Genomic DNA, 21,584 nt, shown 5'->3' with positions numbered 1-21,584 from the left:
GTCTAATGACTACATTTTCACTACCAATGTTGTGCTAAGATTGTTAGAAGTTCATGAGCTACCAGTAGCTCCGAACCACTTTTCTAGATAGCTATACAAAGGCATTATTTATTAATTATGAACTCCTCAGCACAAAAAATGTGGGGTTCGGCAGTAGTCCAGAAGTCCTCGTGAGCACTCGGGAGTGTGGATGTTTAAAAGTGCTCCTGAAAAAAAATACCCAAGCGCATAGAGCAGATTGTATGACACTTAATTAAGACAAATTATTCCAAGTGGACTTAAACTAGTGTGCATATAGTAAACATATAGTCAGAACTCAATCAAGTCAAAGGCTGGAGACATGTCGAGGGTGTACCCCGCCTCTCCCCCAAAGTCATCTGGGATAGGCTCCAGCATACCTGCGGATGGATGGATTATTCCTTGTTTGTGTCAGCCACATTTGTCAGTAATAAAGCTCATTCTTCTTCATATCTTAATAGTTCACAATTTAAATATTTTTTTGACTTCCATGTCCGAAATCATAGCAAGAACACAATTTAACGTGAAATGATGCCGTGCATAATATAGCTGAGGTAGCAGAGGTCAAAAATCAACCAAACTACATTCAACTTTTAGGGATTTGTTTGTCACAAAATCAATGACGCCCTCTTGTGGTAAGATTGCAAATATGCAGGTCGTTCTAAACTATAGTACAATATATGTACAGTATACAGTATATTATACATATATTACTATATATAGAATTTTTGAAAAAGTTCCTGTCCTGGCTGCACGGCGGTCATGTGGTTAGCATGCAAATCTCACAGCTAGGAGACCTGGGTTCAATTCCACCCTCGGCCATCTCTGTGTGGAGTTTGCATGTTCTCCCCGTGCATGCGTGGGTTTTCTCCGGGTACTCCGGTTTCCTCCCACATTCCAAAAACATGCTAGGTTAAATGGCGACTCCAAATTGTCCATAGGTATGAATGTGAGTGTGAATGGTTGTTTGTCTATATAGAAAATGAATGAATGAGCTCCTGTCCTTATATTGTGCAGGCGTACCTAAAGTTGTGACCTAAAGTGACCTTCATAGAGTTGTGTGTTCGTGTTGGGTAAAACATTAAACTGATAAACAGATGAACAGATAAAGAAATTGGGATGTATTTTGTCGTACTATTGTTTACTGGTTTCTAACTAACGACTGGACTTTGATTTCCAGCGCCATAAACATCCTGTGTTAGTTTGACTTGCTTTCATTTTCAGTCCATGGTTATTATTCAGCCCTTCCCCTCGTTTCAGTGCACGCTTCTTGTTTGCCTCGTAGCAGCAAAGAAACCAAACCAGTTTGTCGGGCTGCAAGAAGACAGCCAGTAGCTCGGATCACGCACACACACACACACACACACACACATACGCTCATAGGGAACAGATAAGAAGGGCAAAAATTTTGGCCAATGGCATGGAAACGTGTTGTGAGTATGACAACTGAGCTTCTGCGTATTGATGCAATACTTGACTACTGACTGGTAGAAATGAGATCATAACAAGGGTTTAATATGCTAATTATTGGAAAACATTTAGCTTGAATATACATTAGCATATTATAATTATTCATTCATTCATTTTCTACCGCTTTTCTTCACGAGGGTCGCGGGGGGTGCTGGAGCCTATCCCAGCTGTCTTTTGGGCGAGAGGCAGGGTACACCCTGGACTGGTCGCCAGCCAATCACAGGGCACATATACACAAACAACCATTCACACTCACCATATTATAATTAGATATTCACAATTTTTGATTAGCATTTTTAGCATTATTTTTGTCATTGTTTATCGAATTATGTGGTTTGTTTTGACCACCCTCTTAAGTTGTGAAATGTGGTTGCAAGTCTGATTGGAAAAAAAAACTACTCGACTCACATTCAGCATCACAAGGATCATATCAAACACCCCAAAGAAGCATCATCATGGCCACGGCCAGCTCAGAAGACGACAAGTCCCAGCGTCCTACCTGTGGAGACCATCGCCTGGTCAACAAAGCTCTCATAAAGCTGGACAAGCTCCATGAGTTGTGCGCGGACCCCCGACTGGGTCTCAGGACCAGTCCGCCGTACCTCCCCGAACTGGTACCGGATACAGCGTCTTTGCTCAGACGGGTCTGGGAGCCCTACAGAGGCCTCGGACTGGCGATGGGCCGGGTTCCTGGCGGAGAGGAGGCCACGTATTTGAGGGTCCATGTGAGGAACCTGCTGGATAAGACAGACAGGGCACTGATGCTGTTTAAAGAAGGGAGAGAGAAGATGTTTGATGAGGCGTCAAGATGCAGGTAACAAGCACAGCAATTTTGGTCATTAGTAATTTGGTTATAATCACAATTACATGCATTTTTTATGCCGCTTATACGCATTATGTATGCTGGAGCCTATCCCAAGATGCTAACCACTGATGCACCGTGCAGCTACAGTTACTATAGCTCACGAGGTCGCGGGGGTTGCTGGAGCCTATCCCAGCGGTCTTCGGGCAAGAGGCGGGGTACACCCTGGACTGGTCGCCAGCCAATCACAGGGCACATATAGACAAACAACCATTCACACTCACATTCATACCTATGGACAATTTGGAGTCGCCAATTAACCTAGCATGTTTTTGGAATGTGGGAGGAAACCGGAGTACCCGGAGAAAACCCACACATGCACGGGGAGAACATGCAAACTCCACACAGAGATGGCCGAGGGTGGAATTGAACCCTGGTCTCCTAGCTGTGAGGTCTGCGCGCTAACCACTCGACCGCCGTGCAGCCCCTACTATCTTATGTAAATCAATTATAATTAAAATATTTTTAAAAATTAAACATTTTTTTTTATAAAAATAAAAATTATATTTAAAAAAATCCAATGAATGCATACAAAATATAAAAATAATATTATTTTACAAATTAAATATATTTTTTAAATTATCTTGACATATTATATCAATCAATCAGTGATATAGTATATTTTCTTAAAGTGCCAGTACAAACTGAGCAAACTCTGAAGACTCTGAACACCCCCCCCCCCCCCAGAGGTCGTTATGTCACAATGGAAAACATTGTGGTTTCAGTAGAAATGAACAAGCAGCAAACGCCCCCCCCACTGTATTGTTTGTCAGGCAATCTGAGAATTTTTGTTTTTGTTCTTTGTTTCTTTCTCAGAAGGAACTTGACCAAGATGTCCTTGCTCTTCAGTCATATGCTATGGGAACTAAAGGCCATTTTCCCCGAAGACCAGTACCACGGTGACACCTTCAAGTTCATGAAAGAAGAAGCACAGGGGTTTTGGAGGTCAACTTTTGGCAACAAGTGAGACAGTTTTGTTTTTTTTCTGCACGGGTAGCTTTTTGTGACCCCCCCCCCCCCCCCCCCCCCGATGTTGTGTACTTACAGGTCCATCGTGGGGTGGAGTATCTTTGCAGAACAGCTGAGGGGAGCACACTCCTTTGAGGAGGGGATGGAGTCCATGGCGCTGAAGTCCACCATGGATCTCACCTGCAACGACCACATCTCCGTCTTTGAATTTGACATCTTCACCAGGCTCTTTCAGGTAATATTCATCTTTCATATACATGCACAATAACAAAAAATTCATTCATTCATCGAGGGTCGCGGGGGTTGTCTTTGGGCAAGAGGCGGGGTACACTCTGGACTGCTCGCCAGCCAATCACAGGGCACATATAGACAAACAACCATTCACACTCACATTCATACCTATGGACAATTTGGAGTCACCAATTAACCTAGCATGTTTTTGGAATGTGGGAGGAAACCGGAGTACCCGGAGAAAACCCACGCATGCACGGGGAGAACATGCAAACTCCACACAGAGATAGCCGAGGGTGGAATTGAACCCTGGTCTTCTAGCTGAAGTTAACCACTGACATCTCCTCTCCTGTCCATCCTTTAGCCCTGGAGCTCCCTGTTGAGGAACTGGAACCAGCTAGCAGTGAGCCATCCAGGCTACATGGCCTTCCTGACTTACGACCAGGCTGTAGCTCGCCTGGAGAACTACCTGCACAAACCCGGAAGGTGACCACCAGGACGACACGACTTCCCTTTTGGTATTTATGTATATATTGAACCTTGACCTTTTCCTCAGCTACATCTTCCGTCTGAGCTGTACCAGAATGGGCCAGTGGGCTATAGGTCACGTGACTAGCGAAGGCTCCATCGTGCAATCCATCCCCCACAACACGCCTCTCGCCCAAGCGCTCCTTCGCGGCTTCAACGACGGCTGGTTGGTTTTTTTGTAGTTTTGCGTGTGTGTGTTATTTAGTGTGTTTCTCTGAGTACAGTGTGTGTGTTTATGTTTCCCAGCTATTTGTACCCTGATGGTCAAAAAGTGAACCCTGACCTAACCATCCTGCATGAACCAGGCCACAAGGGCAAAGTCAAGGTCACACAAGTAGGTGGATTTTATATACCGTACATTAACGCTTCCTTCATCACGATTAGCTAGCCATGAAGGAGCATTCTTAAAGACACCTTTATATTCAGATTGGTGCTTGTGTGTTGCTATAAATGTGTTCCTTAAAGGAGCTGAGTGGCGGGGGGACAGGAAGTGATGTTCAGAGCTGAGTTGTCTAATGTCTAATTCAAGATGTGTGATGAAAGAGGAAAGTAGAAGTCAATGTTTGAACCAGTATGGCTTTCACTTTCACTTCCACTCTTAGGATTTTTGGACAATACCGTTAGTCGGTATCAAGGATGCTATTGATTTTAGAAAAAAAAAGCCAATATCGGACATCCCTAGTGGATATTGGTGTCGGAAATTGAGAGTTGGACAATATCAACATATCGGTTTTCACCAAAAAAGGACAATATCGGACATCCCTAGTGGATATCGGTATTGGAAATTGAGAGTTGGACAATATCGACATATCGGTTTTTGGCAAAAAAGCCAATATCGGATATCCTTAGTGGATATCGGTATTGGAAATTTCGAGTTGGACAATATCAACATATCGGTTTTTGGCAAAAAAAAAAGCCAATATCGGACATCCCTAGTGAATATCGGTATCGTAAATTGAGAGTTGGACAATATCGACATATCGGTTTTCGACAAAAAAAAAGCCAATATCGGACATCCCTAGTGAATATCGGTATCGGAACTTGAGAGTTGGACAATATCGACATATCGGTTTTCGGCAAAAAAGCCAATATCGGACATCCTTAGTGGATATCGGTATTGGAAATTTCGAGTTGGACAATATCAACATATTGGTTTTCGGCACAAAAAAAAAAGCCAATATCGGACATCCCTACTTATGACTAAGGAATCGAAAATGTCAAGACTTCAGACTTGATGAGACTTGACTTTAAAGGTTTGAGCCTCTGGTAAGTCACTGCTTAGAGATGCTAATCTCATGTTTACATGTTACGTTACGTGTCAGCACTCGGTCAACTCCATCTTGTTGTGCTGTAACGTTGACTAGGAGCAGTACGATCTTTACTGTGAGGTGGGCACCTCCTTCCAGCTGTGTAAGATCTGCGCGGAGAAGGACAAAGACACTCGCATTCAGCCTTGTGGTCATCTGCTGTGCCAGCGCTGCCTTAGCAACTGGCTGGTATGAGCATGCATTCAGTCAATCGGTCCCCACTTCCTGTCCCATACGCCCACCAGTATTACCGTCTGTTCCTTTCACAACATGGCATCCAGCAGAAGTCAGCAGGACACACGTGTCCATATTGCCGCTGCGACATCAGAGGCACCCAACCTGTTGACATCGAGCCATACGTACTTGAACACAAGGACGAAGAAAAGGACCGTGAGGACATTGCTGAGATGAGGAAGGTTTGTATGTGGCATTTAAACATTTTGGGTCCCCTAACCCTAACAGGAATAAGAATAGGACTAGGACTTGTAATAGGAATAGATCTTGTAATAGGACTAGGACTTGTAATAGATCTTGTAATACGACTAGGACTTGTAATAGGACTTGTAATAGGAAAAGGAAAAGGAAAAGGAAAAGGAAAAGGAAAAGGAATAGGAATAGGAATAGGAATAGGAATAGGAATAGGAATAGGAATAGGAATAGGAATAGGAATAGGAATAGGAATAGGAAAAGGAAAAGGAAAAGGAAAAGGAAAAGGAAAAGGAATAGGAATAGGAATAGGAATAGGAATAGGAATAGGAATAGGAATAGGAATAGGAATAGGAATAGGAATAGGAATAGGAAAAGGAATAGGAAAAGGAAAAGGAAAAGGAAAAGGAAAAGGAAAAGGAAAAGGAATAGGAATAGGAATAGGAAAAGGAAAAGGAAAAGGAAAAGGAAAAGGAAAAGGAAAAGGAAAAGGAAAAGGAAAAGGAAAAGGAAAAGGAATAGGAATAGGAATAGGAATAGGAATAGGAATAGGAAAAGGAAAAGGAAAAGGAAAAGGAAAAGGAAAAGGAAAAGGAAAAGGAAAAGGAAAAGGAATAGGAATAGGAATAGGAATAGGAATAGGAATAGGAATAGGAATAGGAAAAGGAAAAGGAAAAGGAAAAGGAAAAGGAAAAGGAAAAGGAATAGGAATAGGAATAGGAATAGGAAAAGGAAAAGGAAAAGGAAAAGGAATAGGAATAGGAATAGGAATAGGAATAGGAAAAGGAAAAGGAAAAGGAAAAGGAAAAGGAAAAGGAAAAGGAAAAGGAAAAGGAATAGGAATAGGAATAGGAATAGGAATAGGAATAGGAAAAGGAAAAGGAAAAGGAAAAGGAAAAGGAAAAGGAAAAGGAAAAGGAAAAGGAATAGGAATTGGAAAAAAAATAAAAAATTAAAAAAAATTAAAAAAAGAAAAAAAAAATAAATTAGGAAAGCAGGAAGTGAACAAATGTAACAGTTACTGATTGTAAAAGTACCAGATGGAGGGGTAGGATTTAATAAGCTTTGCTTCTTCCTACTCCTTTTGGACATGTGGAACTGTGAACTGATTATGTGATGCATTCAATTGTAATCTGATGCATGTTCAAATGAAATAAAACCATTACCATTACCATAGTTATGGCTATGGATAGTATCGTATCAAAGCAGGAATAATGAATGCTTGTGTGTTACCTGGTAGATGCAAGTGGGTGGGGTCACTCAGCAATGATGAGAATGTCTCCGGGTGACTGGGACCGCCCATGGCGTCTTCCTCATCTGCATTCCAAAAGGTACGTTGTTGGCTTCAGAAAAGATACATTTAATTATAAGCATGGTATTTCTGCTTATGGACACAAATAGTATAATTAAAGTTTTAATTAAGGGTTATTAACTGTCAGTTTCTGTTTGTAGGTGCAGAGACTTAATCCGATCTCAAGACATCAACGAGTCAAAGTTCTTCTAATGGATGTGATACATTTTGCAGATGTAACCAATACTACAGTATACCCAATTCATGTACAGTATATATATTATGTCATATATTTCAACGCTGAATAAATAATGCAAAAAAATTGTATTTAAATGATAATTTTCCTGCAATGTAGTAAAAATAATTTGTGCTTCGATGGCTGATGAAAGAAGTCAGTAAAAGCACATACAATTGAAATATTAAAATATATTAAGTATCATTTTCTGTGCTTTATTTGATAAGGCAGACTGGGTAGCAATATAAAACCTAGCTATAGCAAAGCCAGCGGAATGGTGGGCGTGTCCAAACAATTTGTGTCGACCAAGTGGGAGTACGTAAATATAAATATTGTATTTTTTTTATACTGGCTTATTACAGTGATATTATAATCGGGGCTGTCAATCGATTAAAATATTAAATAATTTATTAAAAATATTTGATAATGATTAATCGCATTTTGTCCACAGTTAACTCATAATTAATCACATTTAATCGCAGATGGAAACAAGTTTTTATAATAAGTAGGGGAAATATCTTTGTGGTAAACGATTCGAAGTTCAACTAAAACGATAATTACATAAAATTTTATGTAAAGAGATATCAATTTGGGAACTTTAACCTATTTCTTTTTAAATACAGTCAGCAAGCATATTTTTGAATTACTATTATTAGCTCTTAAACTCGTTCACGCATCAAAAAATTTGGCGCCGATAAAGAGAACTTCTGTTAACACATGTCTTTAACTTTAACAGCCCTAATTATAATTAAAGATATCGGAATTAGCTTTATTGGCCGTGTGTGTTACCACACTAGGAATTGTAATACTCTCTGTTACAAGTATAACAATTGTAAGTAGGTTTGCATATAAAAAGAAAAAGAATACTGATATACATATTTACATTGAATGTTAACATGACTTTATATATCATATCCAATCAAAACGAACATATGAAGATAATTAACCTGCTATTTTATATTCCCATCCACGCCCACTGATTTCAGTATCATGTGACGATGCAACAGCCCAACAATAAAAAAGTATAAGTTTCCTTGCCGTGTGACAGTTTCACAGGACCAAAGTATATGTTTCAATCATTATTTATTTTCTTCAGCACTACAGATGGAAGATCAAGTACAAGACTGAATGTCTTGGATGACTTAGTAGTTGGCCATGGTGCGCTCCAGCCAATCGTTGAAGATGCAGACCTAAAATTAAGGACAGGAAGGAGTTTAATTTTGGACAATAACAGTCAAGTCGTGTTGGATGGCAGTGGTCATTTTTTACCTTGGCGTAGACACCAGGGTGGTCCCTCTCAGCACATCCGTATCCCCAGGACACAACACCCTGCAGCTCGCCATTGCACACCACGGGGCCACCAGAGTCGCCCTGATAGGATGACGATACAAATCGTTAAACCTAGACTTTTCACGGTTATTTCAAAACGGTTCAATATGTCTGAGAAGTTCTGTTACCTGGCAGGAGTCCTTGCCACCCTCCAGATAACCGGCGCAGAACATGGAATCGGTGATCATGCCGGGGTAGGAGTTGTCACAGTCCCGCTCGGACAGGATAGGGATGTCCAGGCACTGCAGTTTGTTCTTGTCAGCGGCTAGAAACCCGGAAGAGAAAACATCAGTACTGAAGGCTTAACCTCGGATACAACTGACTTAGAATTGATTGGAATCTTATTCCAAACTAGGCTAGTTTCACGTGACCGAATTCGGCGTCGACTCACTGGAGCTCATGGTGTTGCCCCATCCGGAGACTTTGCACATGGTGCCGGCGGGGGCGCAGCTAGTGGGCAAGGCCACGGGCTGAACAAATTGGTTGAGGGTGGCGGGCTTGCTGAGCTTGATCAGCATGATGTCATTGTCGATGTTGTAAGAGCTGTAGTTGGGGTGGCGGATGACGCGGGAGGACCTGATGAACTGCTCCTTTCCCTCGGTGACCTTGATGTTGTGCTCTCCGAGACGCACCTCCACGCGGCTGGAAGACGGTTTCATCGTTTAAAAGACTTTCTATAAAGGTGCGGTTATGGAATCGGTAGGTTACGTACGACTTGTAGCAGTGAGCGGCAGACACCACCCAGTTCTCGTTGACGAGGGAACCTCCGCAGAAGTGGTAGCCGGAGTTCAGAGACACCTGATGGGGCTGGGAGTAGGGCTTGCACTCATACCCTCCGACGATCTTGTCGTCCTCCGTGGCGACTAGAAGACAACAACCAATAATAAACCAAGTCCAGTCTTTCCGACAACTGGAATCACATATTGGGATGGTTACTTGTTGAAAACGATTGCGTTGGGATGGGCAGAAATTTAATCGATGAGCGATATCACTCGGAAAAAATAGTCAATTTTCCATAGCCTACTGATCGATCCGTCCAACAGATTAATTACGCATATCTCTCATATTCTGCTCAGTTGATTCAAAACCAAGATTTGTGTCGCACTCACAAGCAGCTCCGATGAGCAGAACGAAGACCAGAGACCTCATGGTTGCTGAGTGATCGTGTCGATGAGAGGACCTTAGCTGAAGGTACGTTTTATATCTGCAGAAGAGGGGCACCGCCCTCCTCCGTGGCCCATCCTCATTGGTCAGTGGAGAGCCAATCGCCGGAGGAGGATGTTAGGAGACGATTCACAAGTTATTTGTGTTTGCTTTCTATCGGTTTTTATGAAACAATTTGAGTCATCGGCACGGTGGTCTAGTGGTTAGCGCGCAGACCTCACAGATAGGAGACCAGGGTTCAATTCAAAATCATTGTGGTTTCTGTTGTCAACTTCTCCCATATCCGTGTTACTATAAATCGCCTTTCTAAAATCTGACATTGCTGTTGGTCAGGTACAACTCAGGAGTACCCCAAGGCTCTGTTTTAGGTCCATTGTTGTTTTTCTTGTGACGTATTTTATTACGGTTAACTGAATATGCACCCACATTCCAAAAACATGCTAGGTTAATTAGCGACTCCAAATTGTCCATAGGTATGAATGTGAGTGTGAATGGTTGTTTGTCTATATGTGCCCTGTGATCGGCTGGCAACCAGTCCAGGGTGTACCCCCGCCTCACGCCCGAAGACAACTGGGATAGGCTCCAGCATCACAGCATCATGAGGATAAGCGGTAGAAAATGAATGAATGAATGAATTTGAGTCAAGATTGACTCCAATCTTCTCTCTCTTAACTCTACAAAAATTAATATTTATTCGCAACTTCATCAACAATTTTCATTTCCTTTTCTAAAATTAAGATTTCTAGACTTGTTTCCAGATCTAAGCAGAAGGAACAGAGTTGTTGTTCAAGGTTTATGCAAGTGTTTGTGATTGGTCAAACCACAGGCATATTCGTATCATCTGTTTGATATCTCAACAGGTGGTGCTTTCACAGGACACCGTAGCTCAAAGTATCTTTGTCAATCTTGGAAAAACAAATTCAAAACGAGGTCACTTCTGAACAACCGAACACATGGCCACCAAAAAGTGAAGAATTTTTTTTTTTTTGGGAGGGGGGACACAAAAACACTGAAAAATACAGAATATTGCATTCGTATACCAAAGAAAACCAGTATTACAACTAGTATGGTAGGATCCAATACTAAAGATGAGTGCAATAAGTACTGTAAGAGTCTGATTATGTTCAGATATTAGAAATTGTGTTTTTGTTCGTGGCCGTATCTAAAGATATGGAGCTAAAAAAAAAAATCAACATATGAGGTTGTGAACGGACCATCTGTAGAAGCATTTAAGCCAAGTGTCAAGGTCAGCTGATGCAGAAACACATTCAGGGATAAACAGAAACATTAAATGCAAAAACCTTTATAGAACATTCAAGATGTCCAGATCTTTCTCATGCGGACTCGTGAATTCTAAGCATGGACTTTAAAATATTTCATGTATCAAGTGGATTTTGGACCCACTTACCAATTACAGTATACAATGCCATATCACCAAAACACTGTTAGTTCATTTACCTCATTCTGCCCACAACAACTTTTCCAGAATTCTAATTGGTCATATGCAACCTTGAAGGGGCGTGTCTAAAGTTCAGACAGATCGTCACTCTCCCATATAAACCGGACCTCAATCTGCAACTGGTCATCGACAGGATCACTCAGCAACCATGAAGTGTCTGGTCTTTGTTCTGCTCATCGGAGCTGCTTGTGAGTAAAAACGTTTTCCACTTGTTGTCGGAAAGATATATTTATTATTGGTTGTATGTTTACTAGTCGCCACGGAGGATGACAAGATCGTCGGAGATCGTTTCTTGTTGATACTCCTGTCGGTTTTGAATCAACTGAGCAGAATATGAGAGCTATGCGTAATCTGTTGGACGGATTGATCAGTAGGCTATGGAAAATGTATGGATTTTTTTTTCCTAGTGATATCGCACATCGATGAAATTTCTGCCCATCCCAACGCAATTGTTTTCAACAAGTAACCACTAGACCGCCGTGCCGCCGACTCAAATTCATAGTTTCATAAAAAACGAGCAAACACAAGTTACTTGTGAATCGTCTCTTAACATCCTCCTCCGGCGATTGGCTCTCCACTGACCAATGGACAATTAGGAGTCACCAATTAACCTAGCATGTTTTCGGAATGTGTGTGCATATTCAGTTAACCGTAATAAAATACGTCACAAGAAAAACAACAATGGACCTAAAACAGAGCCTTGGGGTACTCCTGGGTTGTACCTGACCAACAGCAATGTCAGATTTTAGAAAGGCGATTTATAGTAACACGGATATGGGAGAAGTTGACAACAGAAACCACAATGATTTTGAATTGAACCCTGGTCTCCTATCTGTGAGGTCTGCGCGCTAACCACTAGACCACCGTGCCGACGACTCAAATAGTTTCATAAAAACCGATAGAAAGCAAACACAAATAACTTGGGCATCGTCTCCTAACATCCTCCTGCGGCGATTGGCTCTCCACTGACCAATGAGGATGGGCCATGGAGGAGGGCGGTGCTCCTCTTCTGCAGATATAAAACGTACCTTCAGCTAAGGTCCTCTCATCGACACGATCACTCAGCAACCATGAGGTCTCTGGTCTTCGTTCTGCTCATCGGAGCTGCTTTTGACTGCGACACACCTCTTGGTTTTGAATCAACTGAGCAGAATATGAGAGATATGCGTAATTAATCTGTTGGACGGATCGATCAGTAGGCTATGGAAAATTGACTATTTTTTCCGAGTGATATCGCACATCGATTACATTTCTGCCCATCCCAACGCAATCGTTTTCAACAAGTAACCATCCCAATATGTGATTCCAGTTGTCAGAAAGACTGGACTGGTTTATTATTGGTTGTTGTCTTCTAGTCGCCACGGAGGACGACAAGATCGTCGGAGGGTATGAGTGCAAGCCCTACTCCCAGCCCCATCAGGTGTCTCTGAACTCCGGCTACCACTTCTGCGGAGGCTCCCTCGTCAACGAGAACTGGGTGGTGTCTGCCGCTCACTGCTACAAGTCGTACGTAACCTACCGATTCCATAACCGCACCTTTATAGAAAGTCTTTTAAAACACGGAAACCGTCTTCCAGCCGCGTGGAGGTGCGTCTCGGAGAGCACAACATCAAGGTCACCGAGGGAAAGGAGCAGTTCATCAGGTCCTCCCGCGTCATCCGCCACCCCAACTACAGCTCCTACAACATCGACAATGACATCATGCTGATCAAGCTCAGCAAGCCCGCCACCCTCAACCAATTTGTTCAGCCCGTGGCCCTGCCCACCAGCTGCGCCCCCGCCGGCACCATGTGCAAAGTCTCCGGATGGGGCAACACCATGAGCTCCAGTGAGTCGCCGCCGAATTCGGTCACGTGAAACTAGCCTAGTTTGGAATAAGATTCCAATCAATTCTAAGTCAGTTGTATCCGAGGTTAAGCCTTCAGTACTGATGTTTTCTCTTCTGGGTTTCTAGCCGCTGACAGGAACAAACTGCAGTGCCTGGACATCCCTATCCTGTCCGAGCGGGACTGTGAGAACTCCTACCCCGGCATGATCACCGATGCCATGTTCTGCGCCGGATATCTGGAGGGTGGCAAGGACTCCTGCCAGGTAACAGAACTTTCCAGACATATTGAACCGTTTTGATATAAACGTGAAAAGTTGACGGTTTGACGGTTTGTATCGTTGTCCTATCAGGGCGACTCTGGTGGCCCCGTGGTGTGCAATGGCGAGCTGCAGGGTGTTGTGTCCTGGGGATACGGATGTGCTGAGAGGGACCACCCTGGTGTCTACGCCAAGGTACGGCAATACATAATGGACATATGAACGAATTAATCATTCAAAGAATGTAGTCAAGATTCTTGTCAGAACTTCCTTTGTCTCGATTTCAGCTCCCACAGTACTTCAGTCCACTTTTAAGTTGAGTTGTTTACAAAAGAAAAGTGAATATTTCAACTAAAGAAACTTTCTTCTTGATACACAGGTCTGCATTTTCAACGACTGGCTTGAGCGCACCATGTCCAGCTATTAAAAACCAGATCCTACGATCCATAAGCCATGCCTCATTAACACCTTTGTACCCCCTGGAGAACTGTTGGAGAACTTCGGTCAGCAACTTTCCATTTGTACAAATAAAAGGCAAAGAAATATGACTTATGTGATGTTACTATGATATATATTTGTATCCTAACTGCACATCAACACTGCTCACAATATAATCTAGTCAAGACCAAGTCAAGGTCAGAAAGATGTCAACAATGTAAAAGTCTTTTTGTGGACAAACTGATCCGTCACTATAAAAAAAATAGGTTTGCTTTAAATGAAAAACTACTCCAATCAGCACCATAGCAGGACTTTTATTGGTCTGCACAAGCAGAGGTGGGTCTTAATAGCTGGCGGCCAATCAATAAAAAAGCCTCCTAGTGTTCAAATCCAGCCCTGTTGTACCTTTGCCAAAAACTTTAAAGTAGAAAACTCTAAATTAGAAAAGCCATGCTCCATATGGCTCAACCTTACAAAAAGAACATACAGATAAATTAACCATATACAACACGAAGTCAATTATTGCAATTCAACACCAATCATACTCATGTGCATGGAAGCTAATGCTAACTGCCGGGTTGGTAAGTGTCAGTTTTAATTGGCTACAGGGTTGATAAAGTTTGTGGACAGTAGGATATGTCATTATTAAATAATAATTACATTATTTGGTGTGGTTTGACTAAATAGCTATTAATACCATCAAAATATCCTGGTTTTGATTTTCGTTTCTAACCTAATACATAGTGCATGTGTTGGTCGCAAACAAATCGGCTCTTTCAAATGAACGACAGGGATCTAAAACTTAAATGTTTCGTAATCTTCACGATATTACTACTCATTAAACTCAAGCCTCATTCAGGCTCTGTCATTTATCCGTCACTGTGTCAGATTGTGTACACATAATTTGATCATAAATTAAAAAATATCACAAGCACTCGGGGGTCAAAACCGTAGCCAAAATATCCGACTCTCTTAAAAAGAACCGTAATTTCCATCACTACTTGATCGGACCTCATCAATTTGGCATTTAACTCCCCTACTCCAATCTAATTGGTTTAGCCATCTGTCCGTCAACATTGTCATTTCTACGCCAGTTTAAAGTAGAGTTTTTTTGTTAATCTAGCAACAGAGGACTGATACAGGTATCTGATTAGAAAGAAGTTCTAAAAAATAACAGCAGCGGAAGTCGCACGACTAAGGGAAAAAAAGATTAAATAACGGCTTGTGGGAAAAGGGAGCTAAAATTGACCGTTTCCGTTAGTCTGTCAACAAATGCGTAGTTCTAACTTTTAAAAATGACATTATTTTCAGATAAATACAAATAATATATATTCAATAATTTACGTGATAAGAAAATCGCTTGTAGCGAGAATAAAGTTGTTTTTGTTAGGCGGAACCTTTACTCCCATGTTATTGTTTTCAACACGGAGACAGTTGTCGACGAGCAGTCAATGTCACATGAGCTAAACTATACCTTATTTAATGACCTCGGGGATTGAATCCACATATGTTTTTGTGTTTTACTAGATTTAAATAATTGTGTAGTTCTCTTCCTTTGTGTGTTTGATCCACTTTGATTGGCGGGCTGGATGCGAAACTAAGAGGACAAGATGCGCATCACTTTGCAAATGTTGATCTCCCATGGCCGAGTGGCCAGAAGAATGGGTATGGGACCCAAGTCCCGGATCGACATGCTTCGAAACATCTTGACCGGGCTGGTCCGGCATGAGAGGATAGAAACCACGGCGGCCCGGGCTGATGAAGTCCGCTTTTACGCCGAGAAGGTGACGACTACTCTACGAGCTAGCTTGCGAGCTAGCTAGCTAGCTAGCCAAGTTAATGAAGCTAATCCATTGGTCTCAATGTTGACAACGCAAACGTTCGTTTTTAATGTTACATTTTGTACTTCCTTGAATATTTTGTATCAGCTAATAAGTGCACATTTGTGTGAATTAAATATTAGCTTTAAAAATTAGCCATTTGTAGTACGTATGTATTTTGGTAAACTGAATAAAACAAAGCACTTGGCACTGTATAGTAATTGTTTCGATAAATCAGGTTATATCCGTGTAACTGTACAAGAAATACATCCAACTGAGTACTAATGAATAAGTTTCTTTTTTTCCAGCTGATTGACTATGCTAAAAAAGGAGACACGGATGAGAAGGCGATGAAAATGGCTACTTTTTGGCTGACTGTAAGTACGGACAGTTTAACACTTTCTTTTTTTAGTCAACCTCAACTAACAGAGTATTTCATTCTCATCACCTGTCCAGGAGAAGGATCTGGTCCCCAAGCTCTTCAAGGTCCTGGCTCCGCGGTTCGAGCCCTACTCCAACGCCTACACCCGCATGGCTCGCATCCCCAACAGACAGAACCTGGACCGGGCTCATATGGCTGTGCTGGAGTATAAAGGCAACCCTTTACCTCCTCTTTATCCCGTCAAGAAAAAGAATGAACTGACTCTCATCAACCAGCTCCTCAAAGCCTACAAGGAGGACAAGGAGCAGTTGGCAACAAATCCACACTGATGCATAAACTGAAAACATGGAAGTAGGAATCAACTGTTTAAAAATGTTAATAAATATTTCTTATATGACAGAATGTCACCTTATTGTCTATTGTCAGGTTCAAACTCATTTGACACTTAAATACAGAAATACAGAAGAGACAGACAACAATATTCAAAGTTACTCGCAGCGAGGAGAGTGAAACATACCCAATGCCGCTTCAATCTGAGTATGCAGTTCACACTCTTTTTATTCTCTTTTCAGGGGGTCCCTACTACATGGTCGTGCAACTCTAAGGGGGGGGAGAGAAGGCTGTGAGAGTAATTACTTTTATTGTTTTATGAGTTCTTACCTTGGCATATTCTTGCAGGATTAACATGAACATCTGCAGGGTTGCTGTTGGTGCATTCAGGCACCTCCAGGACCTCGGGGTCGCTGATCAGGGTCACGGGGACATTTCTTCTTTAGCACATTCAAACACTTTCAATTGTAGTACATGGATATAAGGGTGATAACTCACACTATATTCATTTTAACAGTTTCAGACATTAAAACAGACAAGGAGGTCTATAATAAAAGATGTTTTTTATTAGTATTTTGGCAAAAAGGTGTATATCTACAGCTTATTTGACACCATTAAAATGCATTCGGACAGTGCTTTCAGTGATGTGCTCTTAACCGCGTCGCTCGGGAAGAAGCTTACAAAGCTGTGCTCTTCTCTGTCATGCATCATTAACCATCTCCTTGTCTCTGTGTGTGTGTGTGTGTGTGTGTGTGTGTGTGTGTCTGTGTGTTCATATGCACGTCGTCATGCACACAGTTGAAGCAGTGACCCAGTGGAGGATGCTCTATTTCATGGCAAGATTAGACAAAACTGGCAGACATGCTAAATATACTGTACATCATTAGACGTGACATCATCGGAAACCATAACCGGTCTTCATTCGAGTATCGACTTTTGGACTTGCGTATCCTATCATGTAGTGCAGGGGGTGTCCAAAAATTGAAGCATATGGTGGGGCGCTTAGGGGTGGGGGCAGTTCTGTGCACCAATATAAGTTAGTGTATACTAATCTATATGCCATCTTTGTGTGTGTATGTGATAATATAATACGTAATATATAATTAAATTAAAAAAAACACCTTGGACACCTGTGATGTAGTAGTTGTACAACCAACTATACCAACATCGATACATCCAAGACATCAATACTGTCCACTTAACGAATGTGCTTCTCACAGGACTGGAAAAAAGTGTATTTTTGTATTAACGTTTTAAAATTCTGTAATCATGAACAATATGCAATGTTTCCCAGTTGGACCGCCACAAATAGATTTTTGGCGCTACCTTTTCCGTCCTTGCTCATAAACGCATCATGTGACAGTCTGTGACTTGTAACTTGTCATTCCAACTCCGTACAGTAGATGGCATGGTCTCACTGCCACATAGTGTGTTTGGGAACAGGAGTCTTCAATGAAGGTAAAAGTAACCTTGAAGGGGACCTATTGTGCTCGTTTTCAGGCGTTTGTATTGAGCTGTGGACTCCTATAGAGCAAGCTACACACAATAACCGGCACAGAAGGTTTTTAGATTCTGCACCTCTTTCTGCAGCTTTTCCTTCCTGCTCAAACGGTCTGTTTAATTTACTACACACGCTGCCGTCACACTCCCAAGTGATCCCAAGGACTTCCAGACAGCTGACGAGCTCATTTTGTCAGATTAAATACACAAAATAACGAGGGTACCCGTGCACGTCCATACAATGAAGTATGAAGCTCAAAGTGATGTCACAAAAAGTTGGTGTTTAGAACCACCCAAAACTTATTTTGGGGTTCACTTCAAAATGCACAAACATCATTATCTGGCGCTTTGGCATCTTTTAACACGAGAATACAACATTCAAACAACATTTACGTATAGGTCAGAAAAGTGGAAAAAGCTAAATAGGTCCCCTTTAAATGTTGATTTATCCTTTTATAAATTATTTATATGCACTTACAATTGTTTTATGCATGCAAAACTATAATTCGACCAGTCCAGGGTGTGCCCCGATTTCGCCCAAAGTCAGCTGGGATGGGATCCAGCCTGCCCCAACAGCCCTGGTGAGGATAAGTGGCATGGAAGATGGATGGATGAAAACTATAATTATAAAACTATCAAAAAACATGTTTTGTGTTAACATTTTCGACAATCCATTGCTGATGACATCATAGATGGGCAACGTAACTTCTGGTTCTGGTTGCCACTTTGTTCGCTAGTTATTTGGATGCTAACAAGGTAGGATATTTTCTGATAAAAATAAATATATTAAGAATACAGATGTACTCACGCAGTGTATTAATAACATAACAAGTTGCATGCTGTATTGTATGCTAACCGGAGAATGCACGCAAACCGAGGCAAAAGTGTGGCATATATTATCAACATTAGCCAAAAAAAAAAGTGAACTGGTGTGCACGCTAACCGAGGTTCGAGTGTAATTTTGTATGTCTAAACATATGTTTTGCCATTTGTTTTTTTTCATTGGTTTTCTTTAAATGCCTTAATACATATTTAACGATTACGTCAACATTACCACTGTCGCCGCAGATTGCCGTCCCGTGGGAAACACTACTATGCTCAATGTTGTGTTGTGTTATTTCCCTTCTTCAATGACATACAAGTAGATGTGCATTTTCCAAAATGTCCATTATCACCAACGTTGGCAAAATATCACAGTAATATCCACTCTGCCATTCCTAATACTAGCATGTTTAGGGATTACAAATAAACGAATGACTTCGTCACAATAATGTACAGTATTTGCTTACTTGGTAGCGTATTTTGAATATTTATGTTCATTTCTGTTATGAAAGGTCGTTGTTATCATTAATAACTTGTGGGATGAGCAACCGCATTGATCATATCACTCGTCTCAGTACCACATCAGGAGTGTATTTACATGTAATATACTGCAAGTATGCACATGGAATAGGCGTCTAGCCGTGGTAGTAAGCGCTCGAGGTGGCGTCATCACAAATAAACAAGACAGGAACATTAAAGTGCTCCATGCAGGACACACAAAATGCACACTTGTGTTGCCAGTTGTTGTTTTTTTTTAACTTTGTTATCGCTTAATGTTAAGAGGGCATACAAAAACACAAATATGAGCTCAGTTTAAACGCTTACAAATACTTAACAGGTCTCCAGACTAAAGCGTCTAAAATTGCGAGTTAATTTTTAATTTCCTCACGCATGTGCGACCACATAAAAGTACATGTCCCATATTGAGTTGACAAGGGTATTACCCTGAGAATGAAAAATAGTCTGTAAAATGTGTAGTGAATTGACTGCTTGTCACAACTTAAGCCTATTGATGCCAGTTCGACTCTTCTACCATCCTTGTTTACACATTTTGCCTGGCTCCACTGTCTCTGGCGGCAGCTAGCAAGCTATAGTTATCCATCTCATGTCTGCGTCTACGGACTCCAAATGTGACTTTTTTTTTAACCAGAGTGACATGCTGTCTTTAAAACAAACATGCAATGCTGTTCGTTCAGAGCTTGTTTTTGTCCCACAGGGAAGCTAAGATGGCTGTCACGTTCATGTGGTACGTGCTAACTTGCTTTTTTGGACTCACTAAACAACCTTGCTCTCTTTTCGGCATCTTATTTTCAAAACAATAGCTGTGTGTCTAAGTTGTTTAACATAAACACGTAGCTTTAAAGCTATCCGGCTTTAAAATAGCAACGCTAGCACGGGATCGAAGCAGCTAGCTCCTGACCTACCAGTAGCTCACTGAAAGATAGCCCTGCTAAAGTTGTTTTTTTAAATGAAAGACAAGGTTCTGTAAGTCACATTAAAGACATTCTAAAGCCTTTTGTTACATTTAAAACGACACACACAGACTATTTGAGACAAGCTAATGTTTGAATTTTATTTGTCTATTTAATGGATTTTAAGTCCAAAAAAACAGTATCACTTGATTTTAGCCGCCATGAGTCAGAATCAAACACTTTTAATCACTAAAATATTAAATATTCTGATATGCTCATTTCTTGGGAATTGTGTTAACTTTCTTATAGGTTTTTTATTGTTTGTTTTTTAGAATGAAGGGCCACTTGTGGGATTAAGTGACTCTTTGGGACTCTGAGCTAATGCTAGCTAGTTAGCAAGACCATAAGTGCGATTGTTTGAATTAAGGCTTCATTCTTGTAAGAATACTGATTCCAGTAACTTCCACATCAGCTGTGTCCTTGTGCCGTTACACATTTGAACATTCACAAACGTCTCGGCGCCGAAAAGCAACGTTCCAAACAGAATTTGGTGGCTATCATATCAACTAGTTGTACATCGTTATTCTGGACATAACAATGGGTGTGTATTGTATCTTATTAATATGGGATGGAGAGGATTTATGGGCGGGAATTACAATACAAACATGCTCTTATTCGTTTTTTTTTTTTTTAACGAGTACCATAAGAGACGTTTTACATTTACACATCATCTGCAAATCAATGTGGTGTAACCGGTTACGATGAAGGCGTATAAGAATATAAATTAACAAACTTAACAGAATAAATATCTATGCTTTTATCAAAACATTTTTTTAAAAAAACAAGCAAAATGTGATGGCATTATTTGTGTCTTTGATGGTTACAGCACCAACTGGAAATGAAAAACAACAGAGTGGGAGCTCTGTCAGGTTTAAGCTATTTACAATCTGTGAAAAAGCTTCTTTTTTTTCTCCCCCCCTGCTATGCTTGGCTATCATTCTATTCCTGCGACCATCCACTTGGTCGTCTGTCTCCCTCTAATGGTCAAATATTTATTGCTTCTTCCATCCATCAATCGGGATATTTCATGTGCTCCTTAAGGATAATTTCCCGTCTTTGTCCTTCTCTTGTGTCTTTTATTTTATACTCACACCATCTTGACCTCCTTCCTCCATCTTGCTTGGTGCCATCTCACGCCTTGGATCCAAACGCTCCTCCTCCTCCACTCTGCATGCTGAAGTATTCTGTGAAAGACGGGAGTCGGACGGGTAGCGGAGGTGAGCGTGCAGCCGGGCGAGGTGGGATGGGTGGCGGTGGCGGGGGCAAAATGGCCGCGAGGTCGGCTGCGGCAGTGGTGGTGATGATCTTCTGCTCGCTGTTCCTCGGCACCTCTGGGACTTTCCGGGCGACAGTTTCCTCCACTGTCTTTACGGGATCCTGGAGATGAAGAGAATGCGTTATGACACGTGATATTCCATGACATCACATGTCCACATGTCCACTCAC

General features: G+C 41.4%; 5 protein-coding genes across 5 annotated transcripts in view; 3 read left to right on the top strand and 2 right to left on the bottom strand.

Moving 5' to 3' along the window:
- Positions 1-1,645: 1,645 nt before the first annotated feature.
- cblc (Cbl proto-oncogene C) lies at positions 1,646-7,647 on the top strand. The gene is made up of 10 exons (XM_078790794.1): positions 1,646-2,302; positions 3,167-3,313; positions 3,398-3,554; positions 3,915-4,036; positions 4,107-4,244; positions 4,325-4,412; positions 5,443-5,574; positions 5,670-5,801; positions 7,052-7,142; positions 7,264-7,647. The coding sequence occupies exons 1-9, from the start codon at positions 1,944-1,946 to the stop codon at positions 7,079-7,081; spliced, it is 1,305 nt and encodes a 434-aa protein (XP_078646920.1). The 5' UTR covers positions 1,646-1,943; the 3' UTR covers positions 7,082-7,142; positions 7,264-7,647.
- Positions 7,648-8,403: 756 nt separating this feature from the next.
- Positions 8,404-9,923, bottom strand: LOC131105735 (trypsin-2). Its single transcript, XM_058054146.2, has 6 exons — positions 9,776-9,923; positions 9,379-9,529; positions 9,058-9,308; positions 8,795-8,931; positions 8,607-8,708; positions 8,404-8,527 (listed from the first exon to the last, which is right to left on the bottom strand). The coding sequence occupies exons 1-6, from the start codon at positions 9,813-9,815 to the stop codon at positions 8,480-8,482; spliced, it is 729 nt and encodes a 242-aa protein (XP_057910129.2). The 5' UTR covers positions 9,816-9,923; the 3' UTR covers positions 8,404-8,479.
- A 1,413-nt stretch (positions 9,924-11,336) lies between these two features.
- On the top strand, positions 11,337-13,922 carry LOC131105736 (trypsin-2-like). The gene is made up of 6 exons (XM_058054147.2): positions 11,337-11,477; positions 12,645-12,795; positions 12,867-13,117; positions 13,244-13,380; positions 13,468-13,569; positions 13,754-13,922. Exons 1-6 carry the CDS (start codon positions 11,438-11,440, stop codon positions 13,799-13,801), a joined length of 729 nt encoding a protein of 242 aa, XP_057910130.1. The 5' UTR covers positions 11,337-11,437; the 3' UTR covers positions 13,802-13,922.
- A 1,235-nt stretch (positions 13,923-15,157) lies between these two features.
- On the top strand, positions 15,158-16,421 carry mrpl17 (mitochondrial ribosomal protein L17). The gene is made up of 3 exons (XM_058054148.2): positions 15,158-15,596; positions 15,941-16,009; positions 16,089-16,421. Exons 1-3 carry the CDS (start codon positions 15,423-15,425, stop codon positions 16,341-16,343), a joined length of 498 nt encoding a protein of 165 aa, XP_057910131.2. The 5' UTR covers positions 15,158-15,422; the 3' UTR covers positions 16,344-16,421.
- A 459-nt stretch (positions 16,422-16,880) lies between these two features.
- Positions 16,881-21,584, bottom strand: part of tmem145 (transmembrane protein 145) — a 34,643-nt gene continuing 29,939 nt past the window's right edge. The window contains exon 15 of the mRNA XM_058054142.2: positions 16,881-21,515. Coding sequence (XP_057910125.2) covers positions 21,270-21,515 — 246 coding nt within the window. The 3' untranslated portion in view covers positions 16,881-21,269. The remainder of the gene's footprint in view (positions 21,516-21,584) is intronic.

This window comes from Doryrhamphus excisus, linkage group LG5 (assembly GCF_037039965.1).
Source record: "Doryrhamphus excisus strain RoL-2023G ecotype Guam linkage group LG5, RoL_Dexc_Guam_v1.1, whole genome shotgun sequence".
Taxonomy (NCBI): Eukaryota; Metazoa; Chordata; class Actinopteri; order Syngnathiformes; family Syngnathidae; genus Doryrhamphus; species Doryrhamphus excisus.
The sequence above is the reverse complement of the archived record's forward strand: the minus strand, read 5'-3'. Positions and strand labels throughout refer to the sequence as shown.